At 36.2% G+C, this 22,365-nt stretch overlaps 1 protein-coding gene and 1 pseudogene across 2 annotated transcripts; one reads left to right on the top strand and one right to left on the bottom strand.

Moving 5' to 3' along the window:
- Positions 1-7,653: 7,653 nt before the first annotated feature.
- LOC143621869 (F-box/kelch-repeat protein At3g23880-like) lies at positions 7,654-8,758 on the top strand. The gene is made up of 2 exons (XM_077093162.1): positions 7,654-7,823; positions 7,948-8,758. Exons 1-2 carry the CDS (start codon positions 7,654-7,656, stop codon positions 8,756-8,758), a joined length of 981 nt encoding a protein of 326 aa, XP_076949277.1.
- Positions 8,759-12,082: 3,324 nt separating this feature from the next.
- Positions 12,083-21,976, bottom strand: LOC143621800 (disease resistance protein RPV1-like; annotated as a pseudogene). Its single transcript, XR_013151599.1, has 6 exons — positions 21,487-21,976; positions 19,818-20,214; positions 15,572-16,264; positions 13,853-14,197; positions 12,688-13,551; positions 12,083-12,577 (listed from the first exon to the last, which is right to left on the bottom strand). The product of XR_013151599.1 is annotated as a disease resistance protein RPV1-like (transcript).
- Positions 21,977-22,365: the final 389 nt, after the last annotated feature.

The raw sequence follows: 22,365 nt of genomic DNA, 5'->3' as shown, positions 1-22,365 counted from the left end.
TGGCACTTTGATACCCCGCCACCAACTCCAACGGGTCCGACTCCGTCCCAAAGGCCAAAGATGAGGGATATGACACCTTATGAGAAATTTACCTTTCGGTTGTTAGACTCAGACTTTGAGGTGATGGAGGGGGGCGAGGAAGAAGATCAAGAAGAAAGTGAGAACGATGAGGTAATGGAGGGGAGCGAGGAAGAACCGGAAGAAGATCAAGAGGAAAGCGAGGAAGAACCAGAAGAAGATCAAGAGGAAAGCGAGGAAGACGATGAAGTAAGACAAGACCTGGGCATGTTACCAGTCAATCTATTTGATCTCTGATTGTGTATTATGATTGATGAAATATGAATTGCAATATTCTTTTTCTAGTTTTATCAACTGATAAGGTTTTTTTGTAACATGCATATTTTTTTTGTAACAAAATATATGAAGAAGCATATATAGTACAATAAGTAAATCTTGAATTGTTTTTTACATACATATATCCTATGTTTTGAGTGAACAGTGATGTTTCTCATCTGGTGGTTAGGTTTCTAGTACTCTTGTAATGCATAAACTTTTAAACACGTTTCATCTTAAGAGATATCAAAGATTAGCAAGAGAGATGATGGGTATGTTTGGCAAGGAGTTTTTAGGGACTCCAAGCTTTTAAAAAAAAGCTCATGTCTAACAATAGGCTTGAAACTTTTATATTAAGAAAAAAGCTCTTTTTCTAAAAAATGTACAAAGTTTTACAATTGAATTTACAATTTTGGTACTTAAACTTTCATCAACTTTTGTTAATTTGTATAATAGTTACATATTTTACCCTTATTCAAAACTAACTACCCCTATGACTCTTTAAAAGTCCATAACTTTTTCACACGTTAATATTTTTTTAGACACGTTACATCATAAAAAAGAGTATTTTATTCTCTTTAATTTGAGTATGATATTGATATACTTCTTTACCGGTTATGATTAACAAGTTGAGTCAGACAAGCTCGGGTCATGTGTAAGACCAAATTAGTGTCGGAACGAGTCGATAAAAAAATGTTAATTTAGTTTGGTTCGTGTCGGTACAGTTTTGGGTCGAAAGGGGCCATGTCAGAATATGTTTCAGATTAAAACGGTGTCGGGTCAGAAAGGGTTTCAAATCAAAAGAGGTTGGTTTAAAAAGCTATCTATTTGAAATTACTGTATATTTTAGCTTTGTTTCATGATTTTCACCATGATTACACGCTTGCTGCCTTTGCACGAAGTGCACGACTGCATTCAGGTTATGTGTGCACTAATATCAAGTGAATCACGTACCGACACTGATTATGCGGTTGATCGCAGGTTGCGCGCGCACTCCGCCTCACCGCGCTGGCACCCAATTAGTTTTATTAAAAGCTCCAGCTACTCTGTCAAATACCTAAATATATCTAAAAAGCTCCAGCTACTCTTCCAAAACACCTAAATATATTTAAAAAGCTACAGCTTTCAGCTACCAGCTTTCAGCTTCCAGCTAGTTTTGCCAGACATATCCGATGTGTTTTGAGACTTACTGTATAACTATATAATAGTGTTCAAACATTTATTGTACAATATCACTAAAAAATAGTGATTAGGTATAAATTATCGGTGATCACCACTAAGCTTTAGTTGACGGAAATATGATCACTATCTTGATTATTGAGAAGAGGAAATATAAATTTGTGATGTTTGGTTGCACAATGAAATAGAATCATCCATTACATATTGAATCTCATTTCATCAAAACCATTTCTTTCATTCCCTTCTTTTTTTCCATTCCATTCATCCTTCACCTTACTTTCTCAACAATACCACCACCTAAAAACAACCACCACCATCACCTGACCGCCGTCGCCACCACCACCATCACCTCCACCGCCGCCACCACCAACGTCGCCCTAACCACCGCACCCTTGTCACCGCCGCCGCTTGACAATCACCGCCACCACCACTGTCGGTGCTAGACTGTCGCCACCCTACCATCGCCATCAGTGGCGGACCCAGGATTTTTTGTCAATGGGGTCCCAATTTTTCCGGTTTACAAAATTTTTGGGTCGGTCGTTATTCGGGTCGGGTCGAGAGGAGGAACATAATAAAACACGAAAATATGGTGTCATCGGAAACGAGTAAGTAGAAAGAATATAGATTAGAAACTAGATAAAACATACACTTTTAATTCATTTGCATTCATACCCGAAAAACATAAGCGTAAGCTATATATATATGGTCTTACATGAATAACCAAGACATGAAAAACTAACTCTTATACAAATAAATGATAATTATAATATACATACACAAGATAAATAATTAAGTATATGTAAAACTCATGTTGTCATTATATATGTTGCATGGTGATAATGGTTATATGGGATAAACTAAAGTGATAATGGTTATATGGGATAAACTAAAGAAAAAACACAAATACCCTAAGGTATGGTGAGGCTTGAACCTGCAACATCTCAAAGAAAAAACAAGGGACTTTCCACTATACTAGTTCAACTTTAATAGTATGGGTTCCAAGTATTAATTTTTATGGGGTCCTTACAAAATTTAATATGTCGTCTCTAAGTAATTTTTAAAAAACATTGGTGTCCCGGGACCCCGATGGGAACTATGTGGGTCCGCCCCTGATCGCCATCACTACCAATGTTACCACCGCCACCCCTGCCGCCTGAGCGACACCACCACCACCGTCGCTACCACCATTTTCGTCGCGGGTCTACCATCGTCGCCATTGCAAAGTTTTTTTTTTGGTTAAAATGTATTTTGAGATATGAGTGTTTTTATTATTTCTATTTCATTTCTATAATTTTTTTGGATATCAAACAACAAAAAATAATAATTCATTTCATTTCTATTGGTTACTAAACAAGATAAAGGAATGATAATGATCCATTTCATTCCCTTGTCCATTCCATTCTTTCTCCCATTCCATTCCCCTTTCATTCCATTACCTCCAACCAAACATACATATTTGAAAGCGAGAATAGCTTTTTGATGGTTTTATTATAATAATTGTTATGAATATTATTCTTAGCATACTATGATTAATGTTAAAGCATATTCAAGAAGTAGAGGCAAACATTAATGCTAATTTTAATTTAATAGAAAAGCTGTTATTGTGTGATTTGGTGGTGGATCTTGTTAGGGTATATGTTTTGTGAATTGTGATTATACCGAGTTTAATTTAAAGATTTACAGTTGATATCAGTCTAATTTATCTTTTGATCTTAAAATTATGACATTTACAAATTTTATATCTTTACTTTTATAATTTTAAATTGAAAAATAAATTAAAAAAAAAAGTATTTTTAAAAGATCATGAATACGACATGCAAATATAATAGTGTGAGGTAGTGTGAGACCGTCAAGAATCATAAAGTCTTTGGTTAAAAATGGTCCAAGTTAGATCATGTGTAATAGATAGGGTGGGAGGTAGTGTGAGATTGTCAAGAATCATAAAGTCTTCGGTCAAAAGTGATCCAAGTTAAATAATGTGTAATAGATGGGCTTTAAATCATCAAACACTATAGTGGTTCAACTACTAAAATAATCATTCATTAATCTTTTATTTGTTTTAAAAATATAAGTGGAAATATTGGGTTTAAACGAGAAAAAGTTTGTTTTTACTTAAAACTTCAATTTTTATAACATGGATAATTGTATATCTTTCTACTGAATTCTTCTAATTCATCTTTTGATCGTAAAATAATGACATTCAAAATTTTTATACCTTTACTTTTATAACTTAAATTGGAAAATAAATGTAAAAAAGAATTTAAAGATCATGAATACGACATGCAGATAATAGTGTGAGACCGTCAATAATCATAAAGTTTTCAGTCAAAAGTGATCCAAGTTAGATCATGTGTAATGGACGGGCTTTAAATAATCAAATACGTGTAATGGTCAACTACTTAAACAATTATTCTTTAATCTTTTAATTATTTTCAAGAATATGAGTGGAAACATCTTGATATTTTTTTAACAAATTGGTTTGAAAGTTGAAATCAAAGATGGATGATTATTGATGATTTAGAAGAATCGTCGTGATAGCTAAAAAAATCAAACAAATTGGAAGGTCATCATCATCGAAGGTTGGACTCCTGATCCAACACAATGGTGTTGGAGTCGACACTCGACGGTCATGGAAGGGGTGAAGGGTAGAACTCAAAAGACTGAAGACGCAAATGATCCGATGTTAGGTTTTGTTTTATCTTTTAGTTGTTTTTTGAATACTACGTTTTATCAGTTATTATTTTGGGGTTATATGTTAAGGTGTTGCTGACTCACTTTTTAATTGGATGTATGGGTTTCTTAATATAATGTTAGACCAATTGCCTAATTCAATTATATTAACTAGTGTTTTTCCCGGCGCAACGCGCCGGCGCAGGTCGGTAAAACCTGAGAGGTGGTAAAACCCCAAGCGCTAAGGAGGTAAGTCGACACGAATTTAGTCGATTTCGGTTACGTTTGCTACTGTACCGTAAATAAAACCAAAAATAAAACAAAACAATTATAAAAATTGAGGTGGACCAATAGGTGGAGTCGCTCGGTAAAACTAGAGCATTGATAATACCCGATCGTTGTTGATCCCGAGCATTGAGGCGGTGAGTCTACGCAAATTCAATCGGTTTTGTCACATTTGTTACGGTACTGGAACTGAAGCAAAACAAAATGGGCATTCTGTCGGTTTTTGTTATGGTACAAGAACTAATACAAAACGCGTTGGGTCTACGCGAATTCATTCAGTTTCCGTTACGTTCGTTATGATATCGGAACTAAAACAAAACGAAACAAATATTAGAGAGAAACGATTGCTTATACAGTACTGATATTGGAACATGTATATATTGTGGTAATTGCTTTGAGTATCGTCCAACGATGTTTATTCAATCGGTAAAACCAGGGCATTGATAGAACCCAACTATTGCTAGTCCCAGGCGTTGAGCGTTGAGTCGTTAAAACATGGGCGCTTGTAAATAAAATCAAGTCAAACATATTTAACTAAAACCAAGTCAAACATATTAAACAAAAACCAAGTCAAACATGGTGTAACATACCTTCTGTTGGTCTGATACAAGTGTCCAACCCATCCCATCTTCAGTGACTTCTAAACACTTCTTCAACTCAGCCATAAACCATGCCCAACTATCATTATTCTCCCCTTCTACAACCGCCCATGCTACTGGGTACATCTGATCATTGTCATCCCTTCCTATTGCAGCCAATAGCATACCTCCAAGAAAAGTTTTTAGGAAACAACCATCAAGACATAAAAGTCTTCTACAACCACTTAAGAAACCCTTCTTCACCGGATCAAAACAGACAAAAAGCCTAAAGAACACCTCATCATCTGAATTTAAGTTATAGTATTGTGGTGGGACAGTTACTAGTTCAAAAGTTGAACCTGGATTTGTTTGTTTCAAAGCCTCCAAGTATGAACCCAACTTATCATAATGCTCCTTCATTGATCCATAAAGTTTCTTTTGGGCACTATTTTTTGCCTTATACGCCAGCCACGGAGTAATGAGAACCTTGTACTTCTCTTTAACTGCATCTTGAATCTCTTTTGCTTTCCAATTTGGCTTGGCTTTAAATATTGGCAAGAATTGGTCAGCTATAAAGTTAGCATTAAGTTGTCTGTTCTTCATCATGTTTCTCTGGCAAGTGTGTTCATTCGTTGCACTTTTAACCAAATAACAACCCTTTCTAGCATGAAATGACATATAAACCCTGAATGGACAACCTTCAACACAAGAAACACCTAATCTTCCATGTCTGTTATTGTTACTTACAGAAATGGACACATTCCTACCATTAGTGACTGCATAATTCCTTACAGCATCTTTGAAAGTATCCCTTGTAGGAAACATTGTACCAACAACCCATACCCACTTACTCCAATCTGTATAATAATTTACCACTGGAACATTTGCCTTATGCTTATTCCCTCTAATGTCATCTTCCTCAGTCTCTCCTGGTGAATTAACATCTGCTTCAGAGTCTTCATAATCACTTGATAGATCTTCAACAAATTTGTCTCCTGGTGAAACGATTTCTGTTCCTTTTAATAGCAATTCTAACAAATCTTTCTGTGACAACTCATTTTCCTTCATGGCAACAATAAATGCTCTCCACTCTTCATCATCATTATCTGAATCAGAACCATTCAAATCAGATACTTTCCACTTTTCATCATCACTATCTGCTTCATCAGATCGATCAGCTCCTTGATCAGATGACTCAGAACTAGAACTCTTATTAGCAACTTCTGTTATGGCTAGTTCTTTTTGGGGTAAAGGTATTAGTTTGGTTGGTGTAGGAAGTCTCCTGGCTGTACACTTAGTAAATCCCTGTATAGGTAGTTCTTTGGTGGGTGAGGGTATTACTTTAGTAGGTGTAGGAAGTCTCCTAATAGTAGTTCTAGTGTATTTAGTTTTACTATTGAGGTGGTTGTTTAGGGTTCAAAGAGGCTTCTGCTATGTGGGCTTGAATGTTACCAGGTTGGGCTTTGTTTTGGTTCAATTGGGCTTCAACAACAGAAGACTTACCTTGTACATATAGATGAAGAATATGCTTCACATCATCACCCCAATGTTGTCACCATCTTGTTCACATCTTCATCATTCTTCAACTGAATAAGTCATTCTTCAAAGTTCATCCCAGGAATTAAGTAAAACATATCAAAATCTTTAGTTTTGTATGACTTACTGTCCATCACAAAACCCATTAGCTCAAAGTAAGACATTTTGTCTACATCAACTTCAAACATGTAAGTATCACCCCCCTCATAGTGCAATTTAGGTTTGGGGTTAAGATTCCCACCATGCCAAACTTTTACAATAATCGTATCATCCATCTCCCTGTATTATTACAAGTACAATTGATTCACTAATATGTAACTAACTAGGAGTAAAGGGTGTTAAAATCAAAGTTCATACCTGATCGATGATGATGGCTGAAGAACTCTGAGATGAAGAACTTGATCGATGAAAACTTAGGGTTTTTTCAATTGTGAAACGATAAAGAAAAGTAAACTGGGTTTTTTTAATGGTGTCTATTTCCATGTAATCAATTAATTATGTTAAAAAGAAATATAAAAAAGAAATTAAAGTCCACATCATGTCCTAGTCAGGTTACACGTCAGCGTAAAACTAACCTCTTTAAGTTTTTTTAACGGGGGACCATTGAGGGCCAAACTTATTAAATTTGGGACCGCCACCGGCGAAAAACTGAATATGGATTATTAACGGCCAATACCCTTTAATAGGGATTATTAAAATCCAATAAACCTTTATATTTTATAAATGCTAAGGATTATATACCTTATAATTTGTTCAATACTTTTTTGTTAACAGTATTCGGAACTATCCCCAATACTCTAGTAACCCTTTTTGAAACAGAATGCTGACTGTTCATATTGATTTTGACGTTTCAGGTCGGACTAACCTAAGAACATCATCAAAAGAAAACCCGTTAATGTGAAAAAACCCACTTAAGAGTTGGATTTCAAACACGGTAAAAATCTCACCCGTTAACTATCACCCGCAAGCAATTAGAATCGTGTATTTGTTTGAAAAAAATGACAAATTAATTTCCGTTCCATTTTCTTTTCGGTTGCGTAATTTCGTTACCCTAACCAAAATCATAATCAAAATGTCAGACAACATTCCGTTCGATATTCAAGCGGAAATCATCAAACGGCTTCCTGTTAAATCATTAATCAAGTTTCAATCCGTCTGCAAAGCATGGAACACTCTAATCACCAGCTCCGATTTCATTAAGCATCACCATACACAGGTGCAACATCATCATCTTCTTGTAAGGTATAAAGATACAATTGATTACGAGCATAATTACATTTCATTTGTATACATTTCCTCAACACAAAGTTTCCCATACCGTTCCTGATTTGATTAACAACCTTATAAACCCTAAAATAATCGCCAGTTCTCATGGCTTGCTGTGTTTGCACGGTAATAATGACCAATTTGTTCTTTGGAATGTTTCAATTAAAAAAGCTATTGCTGTTGTTAACCCTAGTATCGGAAACGATGAGATATATGGAACTGCTATAGGTTTTGGGGTTTGTCGTGAAACCAATGACCCTAAGATAGTCAGGATTACGTATGTTGATCAACGGAGTGAGATCCGTATGGGCATTGCTCCTCGTGTTGAGGTTTTTACGTTAAGCGCAAGGGTTTGGAGAAGTTCATATGGCAATCTTCCTCGTAAATCAATTCATTTTTATCCCTTTAAAGGGGCGGTTGTGAATGGAGTTTATTATTGGCTTGCTATTGATAGGATTACTATGGATGCTGAGCATAAGTTTATGATTGTTTCATTTGATATGACAAGTGAAGAGTTTGGAGAAGTAATCCTTCCGAATAGTTTAGCACATATGGGTTTGTGCTTGTCTAAGGTGGGGTTCCGGGAATCTCTGGTTTTGGTTGCATTTGATTTACATGACATTAATCTGAGCTTTAATGTATGGATGATGGGGGATGGTGTGTCGAAATCGTTTACAAAGTTGTTCACTCTTACACCAGAAGAAGATACTATATTTAAGGGATTTCGGAAGAGTGGTGAGCCTATCATTGAAATTCCAGAACAAGAAGGTGATTGTGGGCAACTTGCTGTTTATGAGCCCTATTCAAAACACATCGATAGTCTTGGGATTGTTGGAAAATGGGGTACATTTGATGTGTATGACTACAAGGAGACATTACTTCTACTTGATCAGCCAAATCTAATGGTTTAATGTTTTGGGACTGGATTTAGGTTATTCGTCTTTAATTTCAAACACATGTTACAGCATATGATCATTTTTCCTTGGTTTCTGTTCATCGTCACTCAATACACATTGGAGTAATTCAAGAAATTACAATCTGTGAGAATAAGAAATAAGGTTTTTCTAATGCCTAAGCGAGTGTCATCAAGAATCCACACCCAAAAAATCACTATTTGTTTGTTATAAAATCTTAATGAGCTATTGTAGGAAAAAGACACTTAATGGCATGCATTTATTGTGTGATTTGGTAGTGGATCTTGTTCTTGGGTATATATTTGTGAATTGTGATTATACTAAGTTTAATTGAGTTGAAAAACTGTTGTTGCAAGTTTTACAGTTGACATCAGTTTTGAAGTCAACAAAGGCCCAAAGCACAAGTGTAGTTCTGTATTTGAAACAGGGGGATGGCTCACTATTATTGAATTTGTTGGCTAAATTGGTAATATTTTCTGAATATGACTCCCACTGAAGTTTGTAAATAAATTGGCAGATTTAAGACCATCATAACCCATATACTGACTTTGACTACCTTGATTTGGCCATAGGATAGCATAATCCAAAATCATTTTACTTTTGATAATAGATTTTAATTTCAGCTTTGATCATCTGTGATCCTTCCAATCTCTAACAGATCTTTTAATTGTCAATATAGAACCGCCGGTAGGTGAATGATGCTCGGAAATATTGTATTTTACCAAGAATGAATTGAACTTGATTTTGGGGCTGAACCGTACGAGATATTCCCTTCTACATTGCATTGAAAGTATGCATATCACCTGCTCGATAAAATATCTATGTGAAAATTGCATAATATTTGAAACCATGTTTCCATGAATCTGATTATAAAATTGTTTACTATTACTATTTGGAAGTTTGAATGGTTGTTTGATGGTTTTATTATTATAAACGGGAAAATTGGTTTTAAATAATCTCAACTATCACCTATTGGTAAATAATAGGCCCAACTTTGCTCTTGGCTGGTGGCGGTCCTAACTAAAGGGGTATTTGTTTTTAACGGGCCGCGACTAACGGATGTTAACCCCGTTAGTGATTTGCTGACGTTGACCTTCTTCTCCGGCCGGAAACCTACAACTCGCCTCCATTCTCCCTAATATCATCACACTGTCTCCCTCCCTCTTCAAAACACATCGGAAATTTGAAAATGAAGGACATTACATCTTCTTCCATGGCCAATCCCTAGATACCAAACCCGATCTTATTTTCAAAAATTCGAAATCAACGTTACACAATCTACAAAATAAGCATAGGGCTTTTGTTAAGGGGGTCAAAACGAGTCGAATGAAGTGTCAATTACCTCGAATGACGCACGATTGACGAGGGTGGACTTCGCCGGAGACAACAACGGCGACACGTCGGTTTGGTTTTGTATGAGGGGAAAGATAGAGAGAGACAGTGTAATGATATTATGGAGAATGGAGGCGAGTTGCAGGTTTCCGGCCGGAGAAGAAGGTCTACGTCAGCAAATCACTAACGGGGTTAACATCCGTTAGTCGTGGCCCGTTAAAAACAAATACCCCTTTAGTTAGGACCGCCACCAGCCAAGTGCAAAGTTGGGCTTGTTATTTGCCAATAGGTGATAGTTAGGATTATTTAAAACCAATTTTCCTTATAATCGTTATGATTTGTATTCTTGTCTTGTTGCTGCTTTGATTGATGTTATAGCATATTTAAGAAGCAGAGGCAAAGATTAATGCTACGTTCAATTTAGTTGAAAAGTTGTTATTGTGTGATTTGGTGCTGGATCTTGTTCTTGGGTATATATATGTTTTATGAATTGTGATTATATTAAGTTGAAAAGCTGTTGTTGAAAGGTTTACAGTTGATATCAGTTTTGAAGTCAACATTATTAGCCTGTTTGACATCCAAAGCACAACCGTAGTTCTGTATTTGAAACAGGGATCTAGTTCTTGGGATTACTGCTGTTGAAGTTGTTGGTTAAACTGTTAATTAATTGGTAATACTATCTGCTGGTTATAACCAATTACAGTTGACTTTTGTATAACATGTTTAGCTACAAACGATCAGGTGCGCCTGACCTTTACATTCTTTTGACTTCTGAATATAACTCACATTGAATTTTGTAAATAATTAGCAGATTAATTTAGGACCATTAAAACTCATATACTGACTTTGACTGCCTAGCAGATTTGACCATATTGGTGCATAATCCAAAGTATTGACTTTTGACCAATTGCTTTCTATACATTTATATAAAGTGAACAGTATATATTAAATATATAAGTTAGGCTTCATTCTAGTAAAAGCTTTTCACCTAGAAAGCTTCAGCTTCACTTGGTTTCCAGATATATTACTCTGCTCCCAGATGTTGACTTTCAAAAGTTCTTAGAATTGACTTGTGTATATGTGTCCAACTATAAACTTGCATGTGCATTTAACTTTTGAATATAACTCCCATATCCATATGTTGAAGATCATCATAACCCATATATTGATTTTTATTGCGCAGCAGAATAAACCATATCATGTATATTCTAAATCATTACTTTTGACAATAATAGACAATTTCAGCAACCATTTTGGCCAGCATCCAATTTTAATATATGTTATAACCTTTCATTCAGACCTGAAATCTTTATATTTGATCTATCTGTTACTGAGATCTGCATTTGATTTATGCTATCACTTGTCCTGTTAATGCATCGACCTTTTTGCAATTGAAATGAATTGAACCTGCGATTTTGGCGCTGGATTGTACAAAACTGGACCTTTCTATGTTGTATTGAAAGTATGCATACCACCTGCTGGATAAAATGTCTGAAAATTGCACGATATAATTGCTAAACAAATACCAGATTACTGCAATCACAGTTTCAAGAGATTATACTTAGATCATAGGCACACTTTGTGTGATATAACCTCAATTTCACAGAAGAAACATACTTTACTTACAAAATCTGCACATTTCTCTTTTACTTTTTGAAAAAATTGAATTTTTTGCAAAATGGTGAAGCCGCCACAAAAAATTGAATTATTTTTTTACCTACAATAATAGAACATGATTGAAGACAAGTCTTAAATTCACAAGAAAACATACGAAACTTGAAATGCAAAGAAAAAAAATCAATGAGGTGGTCACAAATTCATAACTCCACATGCAAAATCGTACACCAGTGACAAAAATTCCAAATTTTACATCAAAACCAAAATAAAACTAATATCTGATAAATATTGAAATTTGAGCAAAGTGGAACGTAGAGCCACAAATGATACAATGGCTGCATAATTCATCTTCTAAAGGCGTCATTAATCATCAGGAGAACGCTAAGATAGCCATTGAATCATTCTTGCACCACTTCCTTCTTGTTGTTCATCTTCCTCAAACACTAGTCTGGCACCACACATCTTCACCACACAATCTGCACCATATATTTCAAACGAAACCGTAATGAAATTTTTTGCTTTCTTCCAGTCTGGTTCAGATTGATGATAACATAGAAACATCTGGTCTGACTTGATTCCTATGTTTTCGTATTGAAATACAGAATCTAGAACGGGTGACTCGACACCAATAGGAGTGCCATCAAAGTTTTTGAATCTATATCCAATTGACCCGTAGCTACTCTTGCGACCCTTGTGATTTCTTGGAGCAAAAACAAGACAAAATGCTATTCCCTTGAACTTTTCATAACACCAATCTGGAGGTAACTCCACTTTTATACAATCTCCCATGATTTGATTGCTAAACCACCCAGGAATTTTATTTCCCGGGAGAAATACACTCACTATCTTGTAAGGATCAATGCGCCCCTATAAAATAAAGATCATCAGCCGATTATGTTAGTATATGCATAAAATTTATTTTATATAATAAGGCCGCCAGCCATTCATATATATTAAGGTGATTGCGGAAAGAATACCTGTGGCAGCAACATGGTAACAAGGCTTTCAACAGATTGATTTTCGATCACTTTTGCACAGTTAGTGAAGTCGAAGCACTGAATGCTACTTTTGGACATGGTTGATTTAATTGGCAATTCCCTCAACGACACGCAATCCTGTGCCTCGATCAATTGAATGTTTGGTGGAAGTTCTGGTAATGCTTCGATCTTCTTACAACCAACCAGCCCAAGTGTTTCAAGGCGCAAAAGTTTAGAGAAACTAGGCAAACTTTTGAAATTATTCCCGCTAAGGTTTAGAGTTTCAAGCATTGATAAAGATTCAATGCCATCAAGGCCTGATTCTGTTATGTTGCAGTGACTAACATCAATATTCCTTAACTTGTTTAAACTGGACAAAGAAGGCGGTAATGCTCTTGGTAGATGATGCATCTTGCTTTGTAAGAATGAAGGCCAATGGTTTGAAACGGACGATGATTTAGCTTGCATATCTTCTCGTTGTCCTAATGATAATACTTGAAGGTTGCCAAGACCCAATACAGAATTAGGAAGTTGCTTGATGTAAGTCCTGTCAGCATGAAGTTCCACTAAAGCCTTCATTTTTCCGAGATCTTTAGGAAATACATCTAATTTCTTGCAGCCGGAAATATTTAAAATTTGAAGAGATGTCAATCCTGTGCACTTAGGAGGACTCACAAGACTTTTGCAATCTCTCAAATTTAAGACTGCAAGGTTTGTAAGTGTTCCGACAGATGGGTGAACTTCGATCAAACTTTCACAACCATCAAGTGCTAGCTCTTCAAGATTCGGAATTTTAGTGAAATCCGGTGTCTTTATCAAGTTACGACAATGACCAAGATTCATTGACACCAACTTTATGAATTCCTATGTACAAAAATAAGCATTAAATGGTATACCGTATACACAATAGAATGTAAAAGAAAAGACTTAGTTATACACATGGATTGAGACACTCTTGTTCAAAACCTACAAGAGACCATGTTGTGAGATGTTCGGACCCTTTTAACAATTTCTATTTGGTTAACATGACTCCTTATACTGTTCAAATATGAAAGTATGTCCACCCATGAGTATACATATATGGAAAATATCTGTTATGCAGTTGTATATCATGATCGAAAATCATGGGTAAACATATATACGAGATTGTCAAGGTTATATATACCTTCGGTCCTTCCCAAATTTCCTTTATGTAACTATACGACAAATCAAGAACCACAAGGCTTTCGGGGTAGAACATTGATGGTAAATGCTGGAACGGGTACCCAGGCCAACAAAATAACCGTAGTTCACTTGATAATAGATCAAGACTTTTAGAAGTTGCCTTCACCTTTGTCTCTAGGCCCCTTTTGCTCTCTCGAAATTTGCCTTTGGCGTCTCTTAGGTCATTCCATGATCCGATATAAAGGTTTAGTAGTCGAAGATGATTCAAGTTTTTGAAGGTTTCACTACAAATACTGACTTCTAAACGCGAAACATCCAAGGCTAGGCCTTTAACAGCTTCAGTTCCCTATATAAAAGAGAAAATTAGGTTATGCATCAAAAGTAAAAAAATTGTATGGTATATTAAACATGCATATGATGAAGAAAGGATAGCGCACCCCACATAAGTGTACCTCAATTTACAGTTATTATCGAAAGGCCTTGAGTTCAAAATATACATCTATTGTCTTAACCATCAAATTATTTTACATCTATCCATAAGAGCTGTAAAATTAACATTTTTAGAATCTATTAGCCATATTGTAATTAGTACCAAACCTAACAGTTTCACGTCGTAATTATAATGTTGTGTTTGTTTCAATCAATCAATCAATCATACCCCGAAAATCCCACCAATAGCAAAGCTATAAATAGGGTCTGGGGAGGGTGGGATGTAGGCACACCTTACCTCTATCCAATAGAATAGAGAGGTGGCTTCCGAATGTTATGTTTGTTTAAATATCTTAAAAATATATTAGGATCTCAAGCCTATAAGTGCAGGTTTCTTGTAACCTTTTTCAGTAATGATAGTTCTTCATATCTATCTTTTGAGGTTTACTAGGATCCAATTATGTAACAACCGATATTGTTTGCTTTACCCACCAGGAGCTCACATATTTGTTTTTGTTTGTCCTTGAAGAAGCTTCACAGAAGGACATCCATCATAGGATTACCCCATCTCAACACGTAATTGTGGAGGCCCACCCATTTTAGAATTACAGCCAAAACGCTTCGGTGATATTTGAGACGAGATATTTCTTTATGACCTAGTATCTCTTATTGAAAGAACTTAGCAGGATTTGCTTAAGGTGTAAGCAAATTCTAACACAAGCAAGTGAAATCCCAAAGCCAGGATTAGTAGACAATATCACATTAATTTAAATAATCGGTTTTCCTACTGCAACTCTTTCTATTTGGGCAGATTTATTTTAAACATAAATAATTATAATTATATTGACCTCTGACAAACACTCTAGCATCCAAGCACCCTATACAAGGTAGCTCGATACAGACACCCCTTCCCGAAGCATACGTCTGTTCTAAATTTCACATGAATTTAAAGACTGTTCATTCGAAGTAAGCTACTTATTATTTGGAAGAAAAAGCACAAGGCCAGACGTTTTTGGGGGACAACAGGAACTTAAATCGTTTTCGTAGTCTCGTTTTGTCATGTCAAAGATATTAACTTATAATTAAAAGCCACTACAGTTTATGCACTAAAGAAGTATTATTTAACTGAACAGAGATAAATATGGGAAATGTAATGTGGGAAAATTTCAAATATCCTTAAATTTAAGTTCTTCCCAAAGAGAAGACACCATTTTCTCAAGAATCTTTTAGTTTGTCAACGAAGTATAAGCAAGTTGGATGAAAAAGAAAGCTAATAATATATAGTGCTCACCTTATCCTTGCTTAATACAGCAAGTACATCTGTCGGAAACCATAATCTGCTCCGCTTTCCTGGATCCTCGGATTCTTCATGTACAATTTGCCAACCCATTTCTTGAATCAAATCATGCATTTCCAGTCTATCTTTAGAAACTGATATTAATGACTTATCAATAAGAACTCTAATATTAGTTGCAAAAAACAAATCACAGCCATCTAACACTTTCCTAACATAATCTTTCTTCTCCCCTTTGAAGAAACATGAAATGTCAAGGAAGATATTTCTTTGATCGTAATCCAACGCATCATAACTTATCCGAAGTACTTGCTGTATTTGTGAATGAGGATATTTACGAAGCTTCTGCAGTTCAGTTTCTCATTCTTTTACAGTCTTCGAGAATAGAAAACTGCCCAAAACTTTAAGAGCAAGAGGAAGTCCTTTAACATAATCAACTACCTGATTAGCAAGCTCTTTGAATTCTTCTTTTGGACATCTATTTCTAAAGGCGTAAAGACTAAAAAGCTCAAGAGCTTCTGAATCATGTAAAAGTTCAACCTTGTATATTTCTTCAACTCCACGAGCACTCAGCAACTGTTTGTCTCTACCGGTAACTATAATAATACTTCCGGGACCAAACCAAGAAGGCGATCCAACTAAAGCTTCAAATTGGCTGTAGTCATCTACATCATCTAGTACGATAAGCACCTGTTAGAGATGCATTAGTTAGTGCTAACAAATATAATATGTATTTCTAGAACTAAAATAGGTAACAATATTGTATTCCCAGACAATGTATAGTTTTTGGTTAGAACGTATCTTAGGGGGGCGTTTATTCTAGGAGCAATGCATAATTTAAGTGCTAAATGTTAGGTATTAAACAAAGTCGGTACGCAGCGGAAACACAAACACACACGCACAAACGAAAGCAATAAATAAGAGACACGAGATTTTACGTTGTTTGGTCAGGGCGACCTACGTCCACGGGCTGCAACTAGGGTATTTTTATTAAGCACGGTACAAAAGACTACAATACATGACTAGGTATATATAGAGAACAATTAGGTTTAATAGAGTAGGGACCAAGAAAACTCCAACGGACCATTCTCCATAATTAAACAGGCCGCCCCTTTTAGTCTTCTAATTGTCAACCAACAAGCCCGATCCAAAGGCCTTCACAAATCCTAACAATCTCCCACTTGAAAGCCTTGCAATAAACTCCAGCCCGCCATTCAAGTACAAAGCAACCCAGTCGTCAGTAATATCAGTAATCTTTATTGCCAAGTATTCCAAACTTCCAGTTCCCATAAACAAGCTAAGACTTACCCCCTAGTTGCAGCAACCCCCTTCAACATCAAGTACCAGAAGGGCCAGTTGAAGCTCCATCGAGCTCCAACTCATCAGCCAAAACTGATCCGTCCTCTATCTTAACTGATACGCACAATCCACCAGTTCTAGAGATAACCCGAGAACCATTACCACTCTCCTCTTTTAGCAAGAGTTCCCCAGAAGAGATTTTATCAATCGGAATAACAGTCTTCAAAACCCAACGTTGTTTTGTAACTGTTCCCGGAACACAACCCGCGCTCTCACTGTCACCAAACCCTTACCTGTTTTAGACCTCCGACCCCGCTCAGCTTGAATCACCTTGGCACAAGGCTCCACTCTTGCAAATTGAACCTTATTTTGCCACTTCGACTCAGCAAACCCGATTTTGTTTTGAGGGACGGTCATACTTCCCTCAATAGGCACTTCCGCCATGTATAATAAACCACACCTGTTTCCACGAGCAATAACCAGACTACCTTTAGTTACCTTCCATTTACCTCCACCGAACTTTACTTCCATGCCTAGTTCATCCAGTTGACTAACAGAGATAAACATTCTCTTCAAAGCTGGAATAACCCTGACATTCTTCAAGTTCCAAACGGTTCCTAATGGAGTTACCAAATTAACGTCCCCCATACCCGTAACATTAAGAACATCACCATTAGCAATACGTACCTTTCCAAAGTTACCAACCTTTAGATTCACCATCGTCTCCCCGCTGTGCGTAGCGTGAAACGAAGATCTGGAATCCATGACACAAGAGTCCACCATGCTATCAACACTACAAAATAATGCCTCGTCATCACTAACGCCTTCATTGACCTGTTCAGCAGTGTTCACCTCAGTAGCCTTTCCCTGTAATCTATTTGGACAATCACTCTTAACATGTCCAACTTCATTACACCTCCTGCACTTCACATTCTTTCGAGTTCTAGACGAACTCCTCCCCCGACTCCCACTACTCCTGCTATTTTCCCTTCCTCTGCCTGCATAAAACATATCAGAAGATGATCCGCCACTCGTGCTTTTCCGGCGAACTTCTTCACCCAACACAATGTCTCGGACCCCCTCAAATGTCAAACCATCAGCCCCCGCAGAACTAGTAATGGCCGTTACAGTTCCAAACCAATTCTCAAGCAAAGAAGATAGCAATATAATAGCTTGAGTCTCATTATCCAATTTCATGCCCACAGAAGCTAACCTGGACATAATTGAGTTGAAATTATTAATGTGACCCGTGACTGAACTTCCATCGCGCATCCTTGTCATAAACAATTCCCTCATCAAGAACACCTTATTGGCCGCAGATGGTTTTTCATACATATTTGACAAAGCCGTCATCATACCACGAGCCGTGGTTTCTTTCATGATATTAAAAGCAACGTTCCTCGTCAAAGCCAATGTAATTTTACCTCTAGCCTTTTTGTCCTTTGAGTTCCAAATTGCTTCTTCAGCTTTATCCATATTATCCGGTTTTTCCTCCAATACCATATCCAAATCATGTTCCCCAAGTAACACCTCTATTTGCATTTTCCACCATGGAAAATCAGTCCCGTTAAACTTGTCGATTCAAACCTTCCCGTCTTCAGACATTGCAAACGAGAGAACAGAGAAAAAAAACCAATAAACAAAACTCTAACCCAAAAAAAAACACGAAACCCGAAACCTTTCTCCTAACCACTCCTGTCAACAAATACCCGTATCACACAATCAAAGCAAACCCGAAAAAAAACCAAACCGAATCTTGAAAACTCAACCTTCGATTCTAGTCCGGCAACAAGAAGCAGCCGACACTACTTCTTACTTCGATTAACAGTCGCGCGACAGCAGCAAACGACAGTGGCTGAGCGACGGTGGTGATTAATAGTATTTTCCGACAGTGTTCCGATCGACTGAGAAGAGACAACGACTTCAAGGGTTGTTAAACCCTAATCGCTGAAACAATAAAATAAAGCTTCTGTCTTCTTTCTTTTTCTTTCTTTTGTTTACGTGACACTCACAGACCACAACCAAAAAACAAAATAACAAACAAGCCCTATTTTGTTTTATACGGCCCTCTTAATATTTTGCTTGCAAATTACGATAAACCAAAAAAGGAACATATATGCACCTCCTTTTTATTTTGACCAATTGAACTAATTTACCCAAAGTCACTCCATGATTATCGTGCCACACCAAAACAAAAGATATCAGGGGTTTTACGAACAAAGGTTACAAACTGAAAATATTGCCACTCTCGTCTTCATGCAACCGTGTATGTAACGAACCTTCGGCTCTGATGCCACTTGTTAGGTATTAAACAGAGTCGGTATGCAGCGGAAACACAAACACACAAGTACAAACAAAAGCAATAAATAAGAGACAAGAGATTTTACGTGGTTCGGTCAAGGCGACCTACGTCCACGGGCTGCAACTAGGGTATTTTTATTAAGCACGGTACAAAAGACTACAATACATGACTAGGTATATATAGAGAACAATTAGGTTTAATAGAGTAGGGACCAAGAAAACTCCAACGGGCCATCCTCCATAATTAAACGGGCCGCCCCTTTTAGTCTTCTAATTGTCAACCAACAAGCCCGATCCAAAGGCCTTCACAAATCCTAACAATAAATGATATATTACTGTAATATATTATTTTTTAAAATTACTATTGTTATTTTTAATTTATTATTATGACTACTAGTATTATTTTACTGCCTATCTATTTATTTATTTATCTATCTATTATTTTTTCCGTTGTCTAGAGGTATGGTGTTGAGTGTTGACCTTTGGTGGTTCTTTTATACAACAATGTCATACATATAGTTTTTGAGCTAAGGTATCTGGAAGCAACCTCTCTATCCTATATTTCTCATGCTTTGCTAATAGCTATGCTATTGGTTAGTTTTTTATTGGGTTTGATTGATTAATTGATTTCTCTAATCAATACCTTTTTGTTGGACATACTTCTCTTTATTATGCTGATTCCATGACCAATGCTACTTATTTTAAGATTGCTTGCATTCATAAGACTCTCAATGAGATTTTCTTGGAGAGGAACTAATCCATGCCGTTTGTCCACGCCTTTAACATCTTCACAAAAGCTGTAAGCCTCAAAATGCTTGTGCAGCAGGTTAAAGACAGCTTTGGCGACTGTTGTTTTCCCTATTCCACCAATGCCACATATTCCTATCATGTGAACCTTTGTTGACTCTACAAGTTGCAAAAGGTTCATTTGATCTGCACGGGAGTACAATCCAACCAGGTTCTCACCAGCATCCAACGGTCCGTTGGTCAGTTTATAAAATATCTCTTTTGAGATTTCTTCTATAAACTTTGGCTCATGCCTGCAAAACCATAGAGAAAACGATATGAGTATGAGTGGAAATATTAGCTTGGCATACCATGCCTATGTTGGTATAAACTAGTAAATTACTCGCATGCTGAAATTGGTCGATAAAACCCGAGGGTGGTAGTGGAGAGTCAGTGCGAAGTCGGTTATCGTTACATTCGTTACGGTAATAACACTTCAAACAAAAAACAAAAGAAAATGATTGGATGAATGTGGCGCCGCTTGTCAGGACCTTGCGGCACCAACATTCCTCTGCGCAAGTCGGATCTTTTTATGTATCCAACACATAGTACCAGGTGCACTAATGTATTAAAACCAAAAAACAAATTCAAATTAACATAAAAGAAAAGTAAAATATTTAAAACATCATTTATTCGGTTGGCAAAACCTGAGTGTTGAAGCCCGGGCATGTAAAAACAGAGTCGAAGTGAATTCGGTTAGTTCCAGTTACGTTCATTATGGTATAAACAAAGTTGGTAAAACCAAAACGTTAAAACCTAGAAAATAAATTCGTCAAATTCACATATAAAAAGACTAACACATAAACAAATAAAATATTAAAAACGATATTTATTCGGTTGGTAAAACTCAGACGTTTCTAGAGTTGGATTTATAATAAACATGTTTTATAAATACTTATAAATTTATATTAATCGAAACATGTTTTTAAACATTTTAAACAGGTTTGATGGCCTATAAATACTTGGAAGAACTAGAAGGAATATGTGGTTTTTTAAACCGATCCATAGAATATCATGTAAATTAATAAGATTTTTTCCATCATATTTTTTTATCACACATATAAAAGTACAAGATCCGTATAATTTCATTACTTTTCTCATAACACTTTTTAGTTGGACGACAGATTTGATCTAAGGGTCGTAAGGCAATCAATTTCATTCATATGTTGTCCGTTTTATTTTTTTTAAGAGATTTAAGTGATTTAACAACATCTGGCGAATTTAAAATTTCCTTATAAAAGGCAACTTGTTGAATTGCTTCTGTACTTCACTATGCACCACTTTAAAATTAGAACTATATCAAAAGTCCAAATAATCAGTATACCATTTTCTCATGCCCTTTTGGGCATATTTAGGATCGTTCGGTTCATTTACAAGTCCACACTATAGTAGTATATATTAGATCATAAAATGTATTAGTGTTTGGATTCTATATTAATTCAGTTTCTTACTGTAAGTACATTCAGAAATTTATTTCCCGAAGTAGATAAATAAAATAGAAAGAAACTAAAGAAATGAGAACTTACTCATTGGACATAGAATGGAGGTCCCATCCAGATAAGTTGGCAGACATTGTTAAAGCTTCCTTCCACTGTGGAACCTCTTTTCTATTTAAAGCTTCATGTTTCTTGAAGGCTTCTTCGTAGCTACCACTTTGATTCTTTACCATTTCTGGTGTGACATTGTAGAACAGTACCCGGACTTCATGTTCAGGATCTCGCCTTTTGCATTCCAGGATCTTCACAAGCTCCCTCAGACACCATGTTGATGAAGGGTAGTCATTTGAGAATATGACCACCAAGAGCCTTGATTGCTCAATGGCGTTATAAAGTTCCGGTGCTATCTCTTCTCCCCTCTTCAACTTCTTATCATCTCTGAATGCATAGATCCCTTTCCTTCTGAAATCACTAAACAGATGATCGATAAATGTTTTGCGGATGTTTCACCTCTGAAACTCACAAAGACGTCGTATTTCCATCTGTGAGCATATTGTGAAGACGATGACGGTGACACCATCTTAACGAAATATCTATGTCACTGGTCTAACTGATCAGAGAATTTAAAACCACCTGCACAAAGTAAGATGTAAAAGTTATGCCACCAAAAGTTAACATTATGAGAATCATATCCCTCTATATTCCACAATTCAAGTGTAGCATATCTCTTGTCTTGACTGAAGAATATAACATATATGAAATGAATTATGCCTCTATTTCAGGGCATGCATGGATGTGAATTTAAACTGATTATGCAAACTTGAAGTTAGAACAATTATATTGGAACTCGATACAAATTATCGAGTTATTACAGAAGAAGAGAATCAGAAATTCTAAAGTTACTTGTTAAATATGTTTTCAACAAGATGAAATTACAAATTGGACCTTATAGATGCTTTTGATTCTTAC

The sequence above is a fragment of the Bidens hawaiensis genome, unplaced genomic scaffold (genome assembly GCF_021521415.1).
Source record: "Bidens hawaiensis isolate Kalapana, Puna unplaced genomic scaffold, B.hawaiensis_p1.1 tig00002977_1, whole genome shotgun sequence".
NCBI classification, from domain to species: domain Eukaryota; kingdom Viridiplantae; phylum Streptophyta; class Magnoliopsida; order Asterales; family Asteraceae; genus Bidens; species Bidens hawaiensis.
This window is presented reverse-complemented; position numbering and strand designations above follow the sequence as displayed.

Excerpts from the sequence above, each read along its gene's own strand:
- LOC143621869 (XM_077093162.1), top strand. The coding sequence starts at position 7,654 with ATGTCAGACAACATTCCGTTCGATATTCAAGCGGAAATCATCAAACGG. Across the intron at positions 7,824-7,947 it reads CATCATCATCTTCTTGTAAG|TTCTCATGGCTTGCTGTGTT; the intron begins GTATAAAGATAC and ends AATAATCGCCAG.